The following is a 20,471-nucleotide window of genomic DNA, read 5'->3' as shown; positions in this document are numbered from 1 at the left end:
CTCCCTTCTCGTCTGGCGAGTATCTTACTTTATCTTATACTCCCAGACGGTTCCAGACGCCTATTTTCCACTTTCCTGGCATGTCCCGTAGCTGTGGGTGCAGTTTGTTACCCATCTCAGTAGAAAAAAAGCTAAAAGTGCGCAGCTAATAACTAGTTAACAACCAATATCAAGTGAACAGTGCACCGTGATTAAACAAACAATGTTGTGGACCTTAAGTGTTGATCTGGCACTAATCGTGGGTCTGCAGCCTTTCTTGAGGGTGGCTCGACACCCCAGATACTAGACAAAAAACAAAAGAACAAAAAAAATCCTGCTCAGCTAAAAATAGACTTTCTAGGGAGGTGCTATCAGGGTGAAACTTAAGCGTATAGGAGGAGAGAGGAAAGAACCCTATATGATGCACTCAGCCCTACTAATGAAAATAATAAACTTTTATTTAATGATAGTTGAAAAATGCAAACATAACAAATATGTTTAGGTATATCAATAGGTATATCAGACCTCCTGCTGGCACTGGCTAGCCCTTAGTATATATACACAGCAGGGTTGTGATAACACCCCCCCCCCCCGGAAGGAGCTGCAAAAGTGTGAGTTCTGGCTATTAGTCTGGAGTCCCCTCATGAGGTTAACCACGGGGTATACTTACCTGCACCCACATCCCAGCAGCGCTCCCATTGATCTATCATCAGGGGGTCCTTCCCTGCCTGGGTTTGCATTTGGCTTCCTGTGTATACAGCAGTGCTATGTACCCTACTGCAGCTTTGTAACACAGTGCTGCACTATCAATGCTCCCAGTGCTTGTGTATCTCAATACCTATGTAGAGTGCACACTAGCTACTTCCCTGACAGGGTTATATTCATTGTGCATCTACTAAATCATTTTCATACTAGTATTGTGAGAATCAACAGTTTCTCTAATCTACTGTGCTTCACACTAACTTTGACACTACCTGGTCATCTAGAGTGATTGCACATCAGAACTGAACAGTACACTTTTTAGGTTTTAAATATATTTGTTATGTTTGCATTTTTCAACTATCATTAAATAAAAGTTTATTATTTTCATTAGTAGGGCTGAGTGCATCATATAGGGTTCTTTCCTCTCTCCTCCTATACGCTAACATTTATTTAACACAGATATGATCGCACAGATTAATTTACATTAATGTTTTATAAAGTACAAGTAATTTTTTTTTAAATCTATCCCTATTAAAAATGTATTCTATATTTTATCAATAAGTAATTATATACATTTTGTGTGCGCTTATAGTGGAAACTTGAAGCCGGCAAATTTGATTTTTCAGGGGCCGTCGTGTCACGTGACGGTACTTGAACCAATTAAATGCCCGGAATCCTGCGCCGTCGCGGCGAAATATAACTTTCGCCGGTGGCGACGGGTGACGTCACCCGTCGTGTCGCCGTCACCATCGGCGGCACTATAACTATAGGCACAGCCTTAGACTTGTGTTATGGCTTTATAGTGATTTCATGTAACTTCATTCCCACGTGACTTCAATTTCGAAGCAGCACTGCCACCCTGTGGAGTAACTGTCAACTTCAGACATTTCTACTGGAGGATTTGTGTTTGCTGAACTTGTTTCCCCGGTCTGCATTTCTTCCACGTGTCACCTCATGCAGGGTAAATTAGAAATAAAAGCAAATTTATAAAACAGGGGTATTTATATAAAAAAAAATACTGATGAATGTAGTTGATCATACACATCTAAATATTACAAATGAATTACATTTACAGATATATAGATGCAGACACAATATAATTAAATACATGAAATAGATGGCACACAAATGTGTTCGTGTGAGTTGGGCAATACTAGGCAAAGCAAATGTGATCACTGTTTATTGAGATAAACTTCAAACCAATCACATTGTCGCGCGGGCTTTTTTTTTATAAACAGTAACGGCTTTCACTGAGCCAATCAGACTAAAGACTTTTTCAGCCAATCAAAATCAAGGAACGTCTTCCAGTGCAATTCACTTTCTCCCCTCATGGGGTGTCTGTGGTTTTCACTCAGGTCCGCTCATACTGCATATAAGCAGCAGCTTTACCGCAATTACCTCATTCGCTTCTTGTTTTGACACTTTGCAGAATGACTGGTCGCGGCAAAGGAGGAAAAGGGCTCGGGAAAGGAGGCGCCAAGAGGCACAGGAAGGTTCTTCGTGACAACATCCAAGGCATTACCAAGCCAGCTATCCGCCGCCTGGCTCGCAGAGGAGGAGTGAAGCGCATCTCCGGTCTCATCTATGAAGAGACCCGTGGGGTGCTCAAGGTTTTCCTGGAGAATGTGATCCGGGACGCGGTCACCTACACCGAGCACGCTAAGAGGAAGACAGTCACCGCTATGGACGTGGTGTATGCTCTCAAGCGCCAGGGCCGCACTCTCTATGGATTCGGAGGCTAAACGGTGACACTTCTTACCAACTGATGATACGGAATTCACATTCATTTAACCCAAAGGCTCTTTTAAGGGCCACCCACATTCTCCTGTATAGAGCTCTGGTTACACCGCCATCTTATTCTTACCCGTTTTCATGTTGCTGTCTCTGACGGGACTCAATATTTCATATTGGAAACGGGTTAGAGAAATACAATGCACTACAAAACCACCCACAGTATGTGATAGCATTTTGTTACAGCGCTTTATCTACGATTCTTTTATATAAACTTTGCTATACTCCCTTCATGCTATTAACTGCTCATTCATAAAGCAAACTACAAATATTGGTCTCACTTTTTGATATAACTTCTCTGAATTAGAAGTGCCTGCACTTGACATAGATTTAAATACGTGATTTTAATTGCTCGATCCATATACACATTTTTTTACATTACACATTGGTACAATCTGCAAAAGAAAATGTATCTGATAAATGCCTTATCTGTATTGATTTTAACCGCTATGAAAACAATTACATTTTTATAGACTTGCATAAAACAATGACAATGTTTGAGCATTCATTCATTATTATTTTGCTGTCTTTTCTGCTCTTAAAACAGAATCCCCAATGCAAATGTTTCGTAAAATAGTCACTCTTTTTATATTCCATTACATGATGCCCAATATATGGGACTATTTATCAGCTTTTGATGAGAAAAAAATGCAATCGGATTTTCTTTAGCACTTTATGTGACATTTATGATAATTTGTCACAACTGTAAATCTCATACATATTGATCACGTTTTTTGGTTTTATGATCATAAATACAACCCCGCATTTCATGTGTAAAACACTCGGTTTGGGGATCTCGGAACAATTATACAGAGAAGGTAAAAAGGCGCCAAAGCTTTACTATATGTCATTCAAACAAAGACCACACGGTGGCAGTATTGTTTTGGAAATGATCTGGATTCTGGAGACCTGGATTAATCACAATGATCTGAATCAAAGGTTTCACCTCCAGATATTTGTGTTAAATACGTTTTGCGGATTCCCTTAAATATAATTAGTGAATTAAGTTGAAAATCAACAGGACTCTAGCATCACTTCTTAAATCGCACAAATATGTGACTGATGTGGGGGCTGAAACTGCCAAAGATGCCACATTTCCCACACAATCTATACAGGGAAAACGCAGCAGCACCAAAATAAAGGCAGCAAAACACACACACGTGTGTAACTCACATTAACATGAAACACTTGGGGTCTTCCTTACTTTTGTGAACAATGTTACTAAATCAATCTGTTCTATTAATTCAATGATCCTTTGTTTTTTTTATTTCAGTCACACTTTATCTCAAAGATTATCCCGGAGACCAGAACGTAACCCCGGGATCAAGGCACCAGAACGGACAAAGCGTTTCAATAAAGAGAATTTATTCTGGCTGTATCCAGCCCAGCACAAACTCACAAACCACTTACACTCCCCAAAACAGGGAATACAGGGGATTCTAGGTGCCAGGCGCCACTTCCAAGACTCCCCAGGGTTTGTTCCCACTCCTGTGGGGTTTGAGACTGCAGCGCTTTCAAACCTGTTTGCTTTCTGAGACTCTGTCCCGCAGCACGGAACCGGTTTCACATCTCCCGCTGGATGAAGCTCCCAGCGACGTGTGAAGGTGTCTCTGGCGCAGCCTTGGGGCGCAGCGCTTAGTTCCCTGCACGCTGGGATCACACTGACCCTGAGCGCTGCTGGGTTCCCCTTACATAGAGTCCCCGCTGCTATAGGGAATCGCTGTAGATGGAGCCGCGACCATCATGTGTGGATACTGCATGGGAGACAGGACGTGAGGTCACATCTGCATTGGCCAATCATGGCTGGGCGCGGGGTGGGTGAAAGTTAAAGGGCTTTTGGAGAAATATGAAGGTCCCTGCGGGAGCAGCGCCTGTCAGTGGGAGCAGCGCCTGTCAGTGGGAGCGGCGCCTGTCAGTGGGATCGGCGCCTGTCAGTGGGAGCAGCGCCTCTCAGTGGGAGCAGCGCCTGTCAGTGGGAGCAGCGCCTGTCAGTGGGAGCAGCGCCTGTCAGTGGGAGCAGCGCCTGTCAGTGGGAGCAGCGCCTGTCAGTGGGAGCCTGCCCCTCTCCCTCCACTCCAAGCAATAGCAGTTCTCCGGACATGTGGGCTGCTCAGTGGGATTCTCAGCCCAATGTACAGAGACCCTGGCTGTGCTTTATATATGCACACACAGTGTATACTTTGGTACAGTTTACAACACGAGAGTAAACAATTACAGTTACAGGGTATGGAAGGGGTTGCACGGCACATTAAACTGGGGCAGCTCTAGGGTCTGGTGACCAGATGAGCCCCAGGAAAGGACAGGTATGTGGGAGGGACGGGGTCCAGAATAATACAGGTTAAGCCTGGTCCCAGGGGTGTGTACTGAGGCCTGGGAACTGTGATTGTGTCCACACACATCAGGCACTCTGATGGGTCACCACCCTATCTCCATGATTTGCTATGGAGACAGGAATCTAGAAACGGGGTGGCAGATATCAATTCCACAGATCATTTCTGGACTGGCATGGAGATGGACTAAATGGTATTCTCTGATGTCATGTCAGAGACACCCAAGACAAGGCTGTGTGCTTTTCTGAAGCAGAAGATTTAAACTTGCCTGCTTGCAACTTGTTTTCAGCACTGCCGGAATTCCTGATCCTCTACAGAGTGGAAGCTGCTCCGGGTAAGCCATTTCTGTGGCACTGGGCACCTAGGACTGCTAGGATTCCCCCTGTATTCCCTGGTTGGTGCGAGTATAGCTCTGTTAGGAGATTCTGTGCTGTGTCTGATGGCTACTGCTGAAATAAACACCTCTTTATTTGATCGCTGTGTCCTGTCTGGCACGTGATCCAGTGAAAGAGTCCTGGTCTGCTGTGGCAACTATTGTTAGTAAGCAATATGTAACGAGAACTATGCTCCCCTCCTTACTATCCGGCGTGACCTGTTTCATATACTCTTTGATAAAGGGCTGCATAGCCTGAAACGCGTCAGAGTGTGTTTTGTCTCCCCCCTGTTTATACCATGCTTTAATAAATAATTATTTTTAACCTTCCAACTGCTTGTGCTGGCCCCATTCCTCAGCTGTGCTCCGCTGCAAATCTTTGGATTTCAAGCTGTTGTGTATCTATTCTGCGTGACGCACGCACCAATGGAGTGAAGATTATACTAGTGAGTATTGTGATTTCCCATTCTATGGATTCAAGGGGACTTCTAGACCGGTACAGTGCAGCAGGTAAGAGTGTTTATTTTTCTTGTGAGGTAGAATTAGGCATTAAACAGTCCCTCACCAAAATACATTATTTTTGATTATACACTCCTGCGTTTGCACTGGGTCCAATACTACTATTATTGTATATATAGTTCTCCATATCCTGATCATTACATGTACCAATTATTGGTGTATCTCATCCGCTGAAGCGCTGATTTTGGGATTTTATCCCACCTCTCTACTGTTTCATATATTGTTCTCATTCTTGCTCGCCCAATACTCAAAACACATTGTTCCCTCCCTCAGTGCCTTGGTTTGATTGTCCACTTCTCAAGTGTTTCAAGATTGACCTAATTCTTGTTGTAATAGTTTGTGGGTTGCTCCCTTCCCCAGTGGTCCCACTCTGTATTATTTCCCGCCTCTACTTCCATGGCATTCCCAGTGCTTGGTTTCAAGTACTAAGCAATGTAGTGTCCCTCAATTATTCCTAATCTATTGTAGTGAGGAGATTGGCCCCTTCCCCTTTGTTTCCTAATCAGATTGTTCCCTTTCAAAGTGTTCATAATCCATTGTTCCCCAGTGATTTCCTAATTCATTGTTACCATCCACAATGCTTCCAAATTCTGATTGTCCCCTTCCCAGTGCTCTCAAAATTTACAACTCCTCTCGCAAATACTAACACATGACTGTCCTTATTAAAATGATTCTCCCATTAACAGTACCTGTAAAACCCTACATAGATTGCTCCATTATTAACTGACACCTCCATTAATTATCCCCATTAAAATTACCACTAACCCTTGATGAACTACCACTGTACAACCCAACCTCACAAACCATAATCAGTCCATCACCAACTATCCTCTCCTCTGCCTCATCCTATCACAGCCTCACATAATAAAGGGGAAGCTCGGCTCGCTGCCCCAAAACTGTGTGTAATGGCTGCCTCTGTGATACTCATTTGGCTGTTTATAATGTATTGAGTGGTAACTTCTTCCAGAAAAGAGCTAATCACTGTGTGATCCCGGGGGATGTGTGTAAAGGTTCTGGTCTCCTGTGACAGGCTTTTTATCTGGTGGATAGTAATGGACATCACTTGGCCCAGTTCTTAATCTCTTGCGGGACTTTCATTTCTGAGTAGTTCGTGATTTCAAGACCGCAGGACCGATAGTTCCACACATAATGAGCATAGTCCAGTGCACCTCTCACCGGAGTTCTATTGTGCCCAGTTCAGGGCTCTGGACAAAGGAGGCGGGGCACCTACATGGAGTTCAACTCCTGGCTAGACCTTCACAGCCCTCGGTGGGTAGCCAGATGCAGAGTCACCTCGCTCCTAGACAGGATGGACATCGTCATCCGTGAACAGTTTTTGCCCAAATGTGTACCGGAGGTGCGGGAGTGGGTCATAGAGCATAAGCCGAGAATGCACCAGACGACCGCCATGATGGCAGATGAATTTGTGACCATGTGGCCACAGTTGGAGAAGTGGGTCCTGACCCCCGATCCAGTGCCAGCGACAACACCACCTAATGTAGCTGACCCTCCCAAGGCCACTAAGCTGGGATGGAACAAGTGGAGTGCCGGAGGTGCTGCAGCCAAAGCCTGCAGAGTTTGCCCATGAGCGCCGGTGCTACCAGTGCAATTGGCTAGGCCATCTGCGGGTGGACTGCCCCAACCCACCCTGCTCCAGTAACCCCAATATGGGGCAATGCTCACAAGCAGCGAGACCAATCCCCTACGTGAGATTGGCCCCAAAAGCATAGCAAGTGGAGGCCGTGCAGAATGTGCAGCAGCAGACCTAGCAGCAGCAGTCAACGATGCAGAAGTGGATCTGGAGGGACATGGAATCGCAGCCATCGGGCTGGAATCCAATGATGTCCGCCAACAATATTTGTGCCCTTTTACCAGAGGCCATCTCCGGGTTGCCGGCCTGATGGACACCGGTGTTACGGTAATCTGGTGCAACCTGATATGGTCAGCCCAGAGAAACTTCTCCAAGGCACGGGGATGCCGGTGAGAATGCTGGACAGAGCCCCCAAGTTATTGCGAGTTGCCCCGGTGTTACTTGATCAGGGCACTAGTAGAGGAGTCTGGGATGTCACAGTGTAACCCGGCTTGGACACCAACATCCTGCTGGGCAATGACTTGGGGCACTTTATTTGCTCCTACACTGAGGAGAATGCACCAGTGGCTGCGGTCACCCCGAGCAAAAGTCAGGCAGTTGCCCAGGTGGAAGTGCCTTTGGCATTGCCGCACACCACCCCAATTATCTCTCCCCAGCTTTTGGAGCCAAAGAGAGCTGAAGTCCCGCTGGACACCAAGCAGGTAAGCCAGAACAAGCCAGACATTTGTCCCGAACCCTGTCCCAACATTTCCCCTGACTGTTTGACAGGGCCAACCTACCAGAACTGAGCCAGGAGTTCATGGACATTGTGTGATCGGACCCCAAACTGGAGGGCATGATACTTTGGGCGACCGAGTCTGACTCCAAGGGTGTGTCCCATCGGTTCCTTTGGCACCACAGTGTCTCATAACAGGAATCCAAGAGTGCTCTGGTCAGATCAGGGACATTAAGGCGACAGATAGTTGTTACTCATGAATATAGGGCACAGTTGATGCAGATATCCCATGTGATCCTGCTGGTAGGGGCATCAGATAGTCACTCATACTAGAGCCCGGCTACTACAGACTTTCTACTCACCGGCGTCATGACAGGAGGTATTGGTGTTCTGCCATAACTGTAATCCCTGCCACCTAGTGGGCAAGTCGAGTGACCACACAAAGGCTCCCCTGAGACCGCTACCGGTGATCGGTGAGTCCTTCCAGCGTGTAGCTGTAAATATAGTGGATCCGCACATGATCCCAGTTGCTCTATCCTTGATTGAAGTACGTCAATTGGCAGAGTCTTTGATTGAGATATTCACTAGGGTAGGTTTCCCAAGTGAGATCCTGGCTGATCCGGGGGCACAGTGCATGTCCGAACTGCTCCAATGTCTCTTGGCAATGTGCAAGGTCAAATCTCTCTGTACAGCCCCCTACCATTCCCAAACGAATGGATTATGTGAGCGGTTCAATGGGACCTTAATGTCAATGTTGCAAGCATTTGTGGAAGCTGAAAGGGTGAGACTGACAAGCTCACTTACATCACCTGCTATTCGCGTATCTAGAGGTGCCAAAGGAGTTTACCATCCGTTCCCCCTTCAAGCTCCTCTATGGGTGCCATGTCCGTGGACCACTCAATCTGTTTCATAAGGGCTGGGAGGGGGAGATACTGATGCTTATGTGCTACATTACATGGTGGGGCTCAGGGACCAGATAGAGGAACACATGGGGTTGGCACAGGCTAAATTGAGGCAGCTCAGATCAGGCAATAGCGCTGGTATGATAGGAGTTTCCGTAGTAGAGAATTAATCCCAGGGCAGCAGGTGCTTGTACTGAAGCCCACTTGGCAGAACAAGCTACTTTCCGCCTGGGCGGGCCCGTACACGGTTCACCGGCGGGTGCATGAGTGTAATTATGTGGTAAACCAGGATCCAGAGGCAGGTAGGCACATAACATACCACATCAATATGCTAAAGGAGTATCACAAGAGCGGGCCGGAGGTGTTTGCTATTTGTAGCCCGCTGCTGGGTGATCCGGCAAGCCAGGCTCTGCCCGATCTCCTGGGAGAAACCCGGCAGGGAGGCTTAGTGGAGCAGGTGGAGATGGGTCCCCAACTCGCGGTTCCCAAGCTGGTGCGGGAGATGCTAGAGCAGTACCAGGTCATGTTTACAGATAATCAGGGCATTACCCATCTAACCGATCACCCGGTCAACACCGGGGATCATTGACCACTCCTCAAGAAGCGTAATGGATCTCTGCGGAGGTAAAGTGGAGCATTAAGGGGGAGGTTGAGGAGATGATGGCATTAGGGGTAATTTATCTTGCTCAGTGTCCTTGGACTTCACCGGTATTCGTGGTGCCAAGGAGGGTGGGACCACTTGGTTCTGTGTAAAATAACGTCAGCTTAATACTCAGACCGTGGCAAATGCCTATCCTTTGTCCCACATGGATGAGCTCTTAGATGAGCTCATCGGGGCCAGGTATCTGGCCATCATGAATCTGTACAGATTCCATTGACCCAGCAGGCGTAGGAAAGGTCGGCTTTCATCATCCTTGGCTTGTAAGAATTTTTGGTCATGTCATTTGTGATGAAGAAAACGCCGGCCACGTTCTAGCGCCTTGTCAACCGGTTGCTGGAATGGATTAAGGGCTATGTTAGGGCTTATCTGGACTACTTAGCCATTTGTATTAATGACTGGTACACTCATCTGGTTAATGTAGCAGCAGTCCTAGATAGGATCAGGAAGGCTGGCCTGACACTAAAGCCATCCAAGTGCCAAGTCGGCATGGCGGGGGTATTGTACCGCAGCTACCGGGTAGGCCGGGGACATCTCAAGCCTGAGCCCACGAAAGTTGTGTCAATAGTAGACTGGCCGGTCCCCCACACTATAAAGCAGGTAATCACTTTTATAAGTACCACCAGCTACTATAGAATGTTTTTGCCCCAGTATAGTGCCCTGGCTCAAGCCATGACTGATTTAACAAAGAAGATGCTGTTGGTGCTAGTTGCCTGGTCTCCTGAGTGTGGGCAGCGTTAAAGGCTTTCAAAGATGCTCGAGCCAGTGCTCTGATCCTGGTGGTCCTCGATAACATCAAGCGATTCTTGGTGCAAACCAATGCTTCAACTTATGGCATCAGTGCTGTGCTAAGCCAGGTAGGTGAGGATTGCAGCGAGGATACGTTCACCTACCTAAGCTGCAAGCTGTTGCCTTGGGAGGTCACCTATGACACAATCGAGAAAGAGGATCTGGACAATGTGTGGGTTCTCAAGATGTTATAAGTCATGTTTACGGGAAGCCTTTCACTGTCATCACTGATTGCAACCCTCTTAGCTTGTTGCAGCGGGTGTAAGGTGAAAATGGGAAGTTGGTGTGTCCTCCAGGAGTTTAATTTTACCATTCAACACAAAAAAGTGCAATGAGCACAGCAACGCCAATAGTCATTCCCAGCACGATGATCCCAGCCCCGACAAACGGACTTCCAGGTTCTTCAGCCTTGGAGAGACACCTGATGGGGTAGCTTTCCCAGAGCCTTCATCTTAAAGGGGGATATTTGATGGTATGGGGTAGCCAACCTCACATAATAAAGATGAAGCCCGGCTGGATACCCCAAAACTGTGTGTAATAGCCACCTCGGTGAGGCTCGTTTGGCCTGTGTATAATGTATTGTGTGTAACCTCTTCCAGAAAAGAGCTAATCACTGTGTAATCTCTAGAAGGGGGAAACGGTAGGAATTGGGAACAGGGATTGTATCTGTAAAAAAGGCACTTTTGTGCCTTTTAGTAGTATGTTCCCCATACATTTAGTAAGGCAGCCAGCACTGCCTTTTGTTTTGCTTGCATTTCGGAGAAAAGCTGCTTTGTGACAGAAGGTGGGGTCGGTGTGAGTATGAGGACAATGGTGAGCAGGGAAGGGATGGTAATCAGGTCCGGGAAACTGGTTCTCGTTGGTGCAAAGACTTTATTCACATGAAAAATTCACATGAGAGGCTGAGGTGCCTACCCAGCGGGATGTATGGGGCTGGCTAGTTCAACCGTTGCCGGGTCTGAGTCCCATAGGCACAATTTCCATTGGCTATTTCAAATTTCCCACTCGCTAGACCCTCCCTACTCGAGGGGCGGTCAAGAGTGACTAAGCCGGCCCCCTCCTCTGATTTGTACAGCCGGACAAGACATCGTCCTCCGATTGGCTGGTTGCCCCTACTCCATGAAAAGTATAGGAGCCCGAGAGCTATGTAAGGGGAGAAGCTGATCAGAGTACCAGACAAGTTTTGAAGCTGATCAGACAGGCGACTGGCGGGGTTTTAAATAGTGCTATTGGGACAATAGCACTGAGAAGGAGCTGTACAGGGCAAATCTACTGAAGCAGTCCCCTGCACCTAGTTGAGGCTAGATTCTTCTCCCTCAGACCCCAGTTGGCGAAGTGTGTTAACAATTCTGGTCTCCCGTGACAGGCTTCTTCCCCAAGCTGCGTGGGAAAGATATGGAAGCCTATCAAGCAATGGTTTGGGAGGATGCTGGTGACTACCAGGTGGTAAAAGCACTGCTCTGGTCTCAGTATGAGATCACGCCCGAGACTTACTGGACCCAGTTTCATGCCATGCACAAGGGGTCCACGGATTTGCACACTGACTCTGTGGCCCGGTCAGCCCATCATGCAAAGAGGTGAGTAACTGTGTGTTCAGTGAGTACCTTCAATGTATTCCTTATCTTAATCGTGAAGGAGCAATTTGTACTCAAACATTTCCCGGAGGTGAGTGAATGCATTATGGATGGCAAACCATCAATGGCTCAGCAAACTGCCAAGATTACGTATGAGTTCATGGTGGCTCGACTCCTATTCTGGCAACAACCCCAACCGAGTGTTCCAGTTCCTGGCCACCAACCTCCTCGGCACACATAAACCCCAAGGTCCGATGCATATTTGTGGAGCTGCCCAGTGCCCCCTAGTTCCAGAACCCGACCACCAAGTTTACCCATAAGAGGCAATGCTTTGGTTTCAACAGGGCGTGCCACCTGAGGGTGGTTTGCCCCACTGCACTTTGAACCGATCAACCTGCGATGGGACCCACAACCCAGCTCCTGATATAAACGCCAGGGTAAGTCACATTCCCATGCTCAAGCAATAGCAGGTGACCCACCATATTACCCAGGCAACCCAGGTCCCAGTCTCCGAGGCTGCCGAGATTGCTGCCTGTGCTGCAACACAAAGAGGAGCCACCATTGGGCTAGAGCAGATCATTGTGCGGTTGAAATATTTGTGCCCTTATACCATCAGCACTATGATGGTGGCCAGCCAGTTGAACCCTGGCACGGTCATCACTCTTGTCCAACCTGATATGTTTGGGCCAGAGCATCTGCCACCTGTCCGATGGTGCCCCTAAGTCCCTGCAGGTGGCCCGTGTTTTCATCGATTTGATCATGGCCCAGAGCATCCGTAATGGCAGAGACCTCCCAGGCCATAACACCAACATGTTGTTGGGAACTGATTAGGGCAATTTTATGTGCCACTAATAGGGGTAGAGTGTGTCCGTCGAGTGTGCCCTATTGTGGGAGTGAAACATGTTAGTGTGTTTCTCTGGTTGCCAATAACTATGTTTTTACCACACCCTCTTTATCTGTTCCTGCTCGTGGTGCGACGCTATCCTTGGCTCTTTGCCAATTTTATTTCCCATTGTGGCTGTGACCTGCTGTCAGACTTGAGACCTTGCCACCTCTGACACTATGTTTGTTCAGGGTCCCAAGAATGAAACCATCACTCCCCGGACATTGGAGTTCATCCCTTGGATGTCCTGGAGGAGACCAGTAACGTAAGCTGGGTGTAACCTGACCAAACTGACAACCCTATCCCTGCCAGTATGACTAGGGCCAATGAGCCAGAGCACAGTCGGCAGTTCCGCAATACCTTGCTGTCAGATCAGAGCTTAGACGGCATGTGGCAGCACGCTGCCAAACCGGTCATTGAGTCCAGATCCGATTGGCTTGTGAGTGCCGCCAGCTCCCATACAGGGAACAGAGCCCAGGGACTCCGGACTGACCATGGACGGGGGTATTAAAACATGTAATAAGTAATGTGTTGGGGCTCAGAATAAACTGGTGCACGCTTTGTAGAGAGTATTTTCATTGCCTGCCACATTTAGCTACAACTGATTGTGTGTTAAGTGCACAATTTTGTTTTCCTTATAATAAACATAATAATAATAATAATAATAATAATAAATAGACCTGAGACTCTGGTAAATAATTACATATTTTGCCTAAATTATCCAGTGATGTACGCACATAGATGGGATTGCAATTGAGTAATGGGTTAATATAAACATATTGGAAGTACCTTGTGCAGGAGAAAGGTGAGTTGGCTAGAGTAGCCGTGTGTATTAACCATGGTTTCATATCACATGCTCACTTGTGTGCGGTCCGTGACAGAGAGTATATGGGTTTAACAATTTTTGAGAAATTGTTAAACCTTGGAACCCGTGAAACAGGTCCCACCAGAGAGGTTTTGAGCTGGGTGTTTAGTTAATATATTCATTTTCATCACTTAACACTTATTATTATTTTCACTTTCACATAGAGTTGTTAGCGCCTTTTATCACTTCTTTTCACAAGATAGTATATGGGCCACATGCTCACAGATGGACCGTACATGACATTGCTGTTCCTCAGATTTAAAAAAAAAAAAAATGACACCAGGGACAGGTTCTGTAATTTTTAGTTTATAGCACAGAGTATATTAGTGGTACAAAAAAAAATTCAGATTATTGTTCTTGCTCATAAAGGAATTAAATTGTACCTCCAAAAAACTTGTGCTGTTTATTTCGAAGACCAGATGCTGTAATTATGTGTTCTGCCTTTTGGTTATTGAATCTTTCTATACCATTATGCTATTTTATTTTCTAACATGTCAACATTAATTATATTATGACTTGATTTTGCATGTTCGAGGGCAATCTGTAAACAACGTTGGTTGAAAAAAATATTTTTTTTAAAATTGTTCTTGCATCAATGTTACTCACTTGTCTTTAATGATACATTATATACATTTTCAGTATAATACACCTTCATGGCTTGCGAATTTGTGTCCGATATAAAAACAGGTTTTAGCCTTTACAAGCCAAGTAATGAAGATACCGATTTCAAATACAACAGCGCCACCGTGTGGTAAATTGTTTCAAGAATAGACTCCTAATACCAACACGTTGCGCCTTTTGTATAATCACAAACAGAAACAAACACTACTTTATAGTGTATTAGCCATGCTGCACTACTTTGTTTTAATTTATTTAGCGATGAACTAGAAACAGTTTTTTTGTTTAGCTTTATAGTTATGGTTCCAGCAAACTAAATGCACTTTAATCAGTTCATCAATGTTATGGGATTTTTTCCGAAAAATCATCATGTCGGTAATTAAAGTTCACCCCAAGTTATATATACAGTAGGTGCCTTTATGGTATTAAATATTGATTTGCTTTCTGCAGTGTCGTATCAAACGCATTACTGTTTCTAATGACAGAACTGACACCTCCACATACATGGACTTAATTATACATTACTTTACAAATGAAGAGAACTATTATCATAAACAATTAAAGTGACTTAGAATGGAGATAGAAATATAATAAAAACATGTCCTGCAGGAAATGTGAAATACTATAACGCTTTTTTGATGCTGTGGGTGGCTCTGAAAAGAGCCTTTGTGTTGGGTATGTGGGGATCTCTGCTCCTGGTCTCGGGGGTGAAGCTCACTTGCTGCTCTTGGCCGGTTTGTGGCTCTCGGTTTTCTTGGGCAGTAGCACGGCCTGGATGTTGGGCAGGACACCCCCCTGAGCGATGGTGACCCCTCCGAGCAGCCTGTTCAGCTCCTCGTCGTTCCGCACAGCGAGCTGCAGGTGCCGGGGGATGATGCGGGACTTCTTATTGTCCCGGGCGGCGTTACCGGCCAACTCCAGGATCTCAGCGGTCAGATACTCCAGCACTGCGGCCAAATAGACCGGGGCTCCGGCCCCCACACGCTGAGCATAATTTCCCTTCCGAAGCAGCCTGTGCACACGGCCGACTGGGAACTGCAGCCCAGCCCGAGATGAGCGCGTCTTGGCCTTAGCGCGAGTTTTCCCGCCTTGTTTGCCTCTTCCAGACATCGTGTATCACTCAGACAGCAGCTCGGGTAACAAGAGAAGTGACAAACCCCGCCCCCTGTGCCCTTATTTATACACTCAGACAGCAGCTGAACTCCTCTGTGATTGGTCAGTTTTGAAAACAGCCAATCAGTTCCATAATCCTGTAACCACCAATCGTCTAATTTGAAAGAAAACTGATGATGTCATAAACGGTCACATGATAAAGTCAGCCAATAGACGAACAGAATGCTGGGGCTGCTAGTTTGCATAGCACTCCTATAAATAGAGCTGCTGGGGATTTCGGTGACATTGATGATTGAGAGCTTCAGTCGGGGATGTATTGACTGGCCCGTTTGGAGAGCCGCCGCTGCTGCCACGTGGGGGAGAGCCGCTGCTGCCACGTGTGGGAGAGCTGCTGCTGCCACGTGGGTCATTGCCCATCGCTTTGCTTTATAGCTTTATTGCACTGTATGCTGAGTTCTGTGTGCAGTACTGAGCCCAGAGCTGCGACTTGCTGTGACCCCCGGCCTTGCCCCCCCCCCTGCCTAGTGCTGTGCCCCCCCCTGTTTAGTGCAGTGCCCCCCCTGTGCTCTGTGCCCCCCCCTGTGCTCTATGCCCCCCCCGTGCTCTGTGCCCCCCCAGTGCTCAGTGCCCCCCCCTGTGTGCTGTGCTGCGCCCCCCTGTGCTCTGTGCTGTGCCCCCCTGCGCTCTGTGTTGTGCCCCCCTGCGCTCTGTGCTGTGCCCCCCTGCGCTCTGTGCTGTGCCCCCCTGTGCTCTGTGCTGCTCCCCCCTGTGCTCTCTGCTCCCCCCTACGCTCTGTGCTGTGCCCCCCCTGCGCTCTGTGCTGTGCCCCCCCTGCGCTCTGTGCTGTGCCCCCCCTGCGCTCTGTGCTGTGCCCCCCCTGAACTTGGTGCCGTGCCCCCCCCTGCGCCGTGTGCTTTTGCTCCCTGCGTTGCGTGCTTTGGGCCGTGTGCTCACCGCCGTGCGTGTGCGTGGCTCTGATTTGGGCTGTGTGCTCGCCGCCGTGCGGGTGCGTGGCTCTGACTTGTGCCGTGTGCTCGCCGCCGTGTGCGTGGCTCTGATTTGTGCAGTGTGCTTGCCGCCGTGCGTGTGGCTCTGATTTGTGCCGTGTGCCCGCCGCCGTGCGGGTGCGTGGCTCTGGTCTGCGCCTTATTATGGCAGAGGCAAATGTGCCACCTATGGAGACTGCAATACATGATGCTGCAGAAGACATGGACTACACTTTAGTGAAGAAGAGAGGGCGAGCAAACTCTGATAGCTCCAATGGTTCTTCCCCTCCATCGGTAGCAAAGACAAAGATGCAGAAGCACAAGGAAGACCAAGGCATCAAAACATCAAACCGCTTCGAGCCACTTGCTAATGCCGATGACTGCTCAGGGCCCAGGTGCAACGATGAAGAGACTGCACTCCCACCCAAAAAGATTCGCATACCACCGGTAATGGTTAGGAATATGAAGACCCACAAGGACCTTGTCGACATCCTCACCGAGCACTGCACTTCCCCGTTTGTAGTTAAACCACGGGCGAACCACGCAAAGATCACTACCACAACTGTGGACGACTACCGGAGCTTAACGGACTGCTTTGCAAAGCAGGGCATAGAATACTACACCTTCCCACTGACGCGCCTAAAGCCCCAGAAATTTGTAATTCGCGGCTTACCAGCAAACGCCTCCGTGGGGGATATTTCCCACGACCTCGCGGAACATGGACTTCCAGTCAAGAGCGTAGCCCAATTGACATCCCCGGTGGACAAGACCAAGAAGTTCCCTTTGTTTATTGTCACACTGGCAGAAACCCCGGAGAGCCAGCCTGCAGATCTTACCAAGATTACCAAGCTCTGTAGCTGTGTGGTAACCACAGAAGCGCCAAAGGGCAGAAAAGGCCCAACCATGTGTTTCAACTGCCAACGGCTCGGGCATACCTCTGCATTCTGCCACCAGAAGCCACGCTGTGTGTGTTGTGGAGAGAACCACAACTCCAAGGAATGCCCACGAGATAGGAAGAAGGAGCCGGCGACATGTGCAAACTGCAAAGGCCCACACCCGGCAAGCTACCGTGGTTGCCCGTACATCACAAAAGCAAAGCAAGAGGAACGGGAAAAGCGGACACCCCACCTGATGGAGCAGGCACCAAGGAAGACACCCACTACTCAATACCAGCTTCCCCGCCTGGCGCCGGAGAGACAGAGGACCACAGAACACCTGATCCCAGACCTAGGCACGGCATCCACCCAGAGGATGCAAAACCCAGACGGACAGACCTACGCGGAAACTCTCAGGACACCATCCACCAACCCCGTTGAGGCGGCCAACCCGGACCCCGCAGGCGGAACCGCAAGCCCAACAAACTGGCTAGAGATCATCCTTAAAATAGCGTGCGCTATTGCGAGAATGGATATTCACCCCATTGTGACAATGATAGCGAATCTCATCCCGGCCCTTCTCAGGAGCACAGAAACTAACCACCATGGCAGCAACATCTAAACGCAGTTCTGTCATCGTGATGTGGAATGCAAATGGTATCAGCAAGAAGACAGATGAACTCCTTCACCTGATGGAATCGAGGAATGTATGCGCAGCTCTGCTCTCGGAGACCCACCTTCAAGGAAACCAAAAACTAAGCCTGGCGAACCACAGGGTATACCGTACCGACCGGGCAACAGGAGCCAGAGGTGGTGGGACGGCTGTGATTGTTAACACACGGGTCAGCCATAATGAGATTGCACTACCACCCCTCCGGAGTATTGAAGCCACTGGAGTACAGGTAAAGACTGCAACAGGACCACTGCGACTAATTGCCACCTACTGCCCCCCTAAGGTGAAGCTACATTTGGGAGACTTGGAAGCTCTGCTGGACTCCACTGTCCCAACCATCATCGGGGGAGACCTAAATGCCAAACACCGGTGCTGGAACTCAAGGACAGCAAACTCCAGAGGACAAGCTCTTCTTGCTTACTCAAAGGAGAGTGACTTTGTAGTGGCTGGCCCTACAGAACCCACCCACTACCCAGGCACTGCAAGCCACACACCGGATGTCCTGGACATTGTCTTACTGAAGAACGTGAAACATTCTGTCCAGTTGGAAACCCTGGCGGAACTGACCTCAGACCACAACCCAGTTACCATTACTGTTGGCGACGAGATGGAAACCCACCAGCAAACACCCAGGTACAACTTCACCAGGGCGAACTGGAGCCTGTACAAAGAAGAGTTGAGCAACATCACAAACCCCCGCCCCTTGGACACCAACGGAGACATTGATGATGCTGTTAACACCTTTACTACCGCAGTCCAACATGCAATAGAGCACAGCGTCCCGAAACAGATGCCCAAACGCTGCTCCATCTACGACCTACCGAGCGGGATCAAGCAAGCGATTGCTGAGAAAAACAGGGCCCGACGCCAGTGGCAGAAGTTCCGCACACCTGACCTTCTGGTAAAGTACAACTCACTTGCCAGACTACTGCGACAGCAAATCAGCCAACACCGGGGGGAGAGGTGGGAGGCCGCAGCAGCCAAGCTGAAGGAATCCGACAACTCTGTTTGGAGAATGACCCGACGCCTGACCGGGAAGAAGGAGCCTAATCCACCGATCCAGGGCCAGACCCACCTGGCATGTAGCAACAAGGACAAGGCAGAGGTTCTCGCTGACACACTGGAGACAACTTTTAGGCCTAACCAAGCCAGCAAAATAGCACGGGAAGTTGAGCAAGGAGTTAACAGGCATCTTACCGAGCACCTACCAGAGACCGAAGCGGAAACCCTTGAAGGATGCACCAGGACTGAGATAATGCAACTTGCAGAAAAGCTGGCAAATGGCAAAGCACCAGGAAGTGACGGAATTACCAACCTGGCCATCAAGAAGCTTCCGCCGGCAGCCATGGAATGCCTCACAGAAATCTTCAATGCATGCATGCGGCTCCAGCACTTTCCTCAATCCTGGAAGGAAGCCAAGGTCATTGTATTTCCAAAGCCTGGAAAACCACGGAGGGATCCTGCAAACTACCGTCCGATAAGCCTGCTCTCTGGACTGTCGAAACTCCTGGAGAAAGTTATTCTTACGCGCCTCCGCCACTTTGCCTCTGGTAAAAACATTCTACTAAAGGAGCAATTTGGATTCCGGAAGGACCACTCAACCAACCATCAGCTGCTGCGAGTCGTTGACATAATAAGCCATGGATTCAACATCCACAAATCAACTGGAGTTGTCTTCTTGGACGTGGCCAAAGCGTTTGACAGAGTTTGGCATGAAGGACTACTGCACAAAATGATCAACCTGAAATTCCCAAACTACCTGATTAAGCTGACTGCAAGCTACTTGCGGGAGCGCACATTCCACGTGGCTGTGCGGGAAGAGCTCTCAACAACACGCCCCATCCGCGCTGGCGTGCCACAGGGATCAGTCCTGGGACCTTTCCTTTTCAACCTCTTCATGAATGACATCCCCACAGACCTCCACAAGACTCAACTGGCACTCTACGCAGACGATGTGGCAGTCATCTCCCAGTCCTTCAGAGAGAAAGAAGTAGCTAAGAACATCCAGAAAGCACTAGACATGCTATCAACATGGTACAGCGACTGGCAAGTAGGACTGAACTCCAGCAAGACTACAGCTACACTGTTTACCAAAAAGAGGATCAAGGCACACCCGCCAATCACCCTCAACGGAGAGGCTGTCAAATGGGAGCCAAACAGCTCTTACCTAGGTGTAATCCTAGATAGCAAACTAAGCTGGAGAAACCACATTGAGAAGATTCAACAGAAGGCAACAACCAAGCTGGCAGCACTGTACCCTCTGCTGAAGACAAGGACCATGCCCATCAAGAGCAAAGTCAATGTGATCAAGGCGATCATTAGACCCACAATGACATACGCCTCCCCGGTGTGGAGTGGTTGCCACCAACATCAAAGATCATCTCTCCAAAAATTACAGAACAAGGCGCTGCGGATTGCGTCCAACGCTCCACTTCCTACAAGAATAGCAGACCTTCATAGGGAACTGGGTATCGAGATGTTAGATGAACATCTAAAGAAGCTCAACAAGAAATTCTACAAGGAACTGGACCAGAA

The 20,471-nt window shown here is 48.3% G+C and overlaps 2 protein-coding genes across 2 annotated transcripts; one reads left to right on the top strand and one right to left on the bottom strand.

Moving 5' to 3' along the window:
• The first annotated feature begins 2,084 nt into the window (after positions 1 to 2,084).
• Positions 2,085 to 2,495, top strand: LOC142473540 (histone H4). The gene has a single exon (XM_075580700.1). It carries the CDS (start codon positions 2,112 to 2,114, stop codon positions 2,421 to 2,423), a length of 312 nt encoding a protein of 103 aa, XP_075436815.1. The 5' UTR covers positions 2,085 to 2,111; the 3' UTR covers positions 2,424 to 2,495.
• A 12,508-nt stretch (positions 2,496 to 15,003) lies between these two features.
• LOC142473528 (histone H2A type 1-like) lies at positions 15,004 to 15,399 on the bottom strand. Its single transcript, XM_075580689.1, has one exon. The coding sequence runs from the start codon at positions 15,397 to 15,399 to the stop codon at positions 15,004 to 15,006; it is 396 nt and encodes a 131-aa protein (XP_075436804.1).
• Between the last annotated feature and the right edge of the window lie 5,072 nt (positions 15,400 to 20,471).

This window comes from Ascaphus truei (genome assembly GCF_040206685.1).
Source record: "Ascaphus truei isolate aAscTru1 chromosome 12 unlocalized genomic scaffold, aAscTru1.hap1 SUPER_12_unloc_2, whole genome shotgun sequence".
Taxonomy (NCBI): domain Eukaryota; kingdom Metazoa; phylum Chordata; class Amphibia; order Anura; family Ascaphidae; genus Ascaphus; species Ascaphus truei.
Note: the sequence above shows the minus strand (reverse complement) of the source record. Positions and strands in the feature narration are given on the sequence as shown.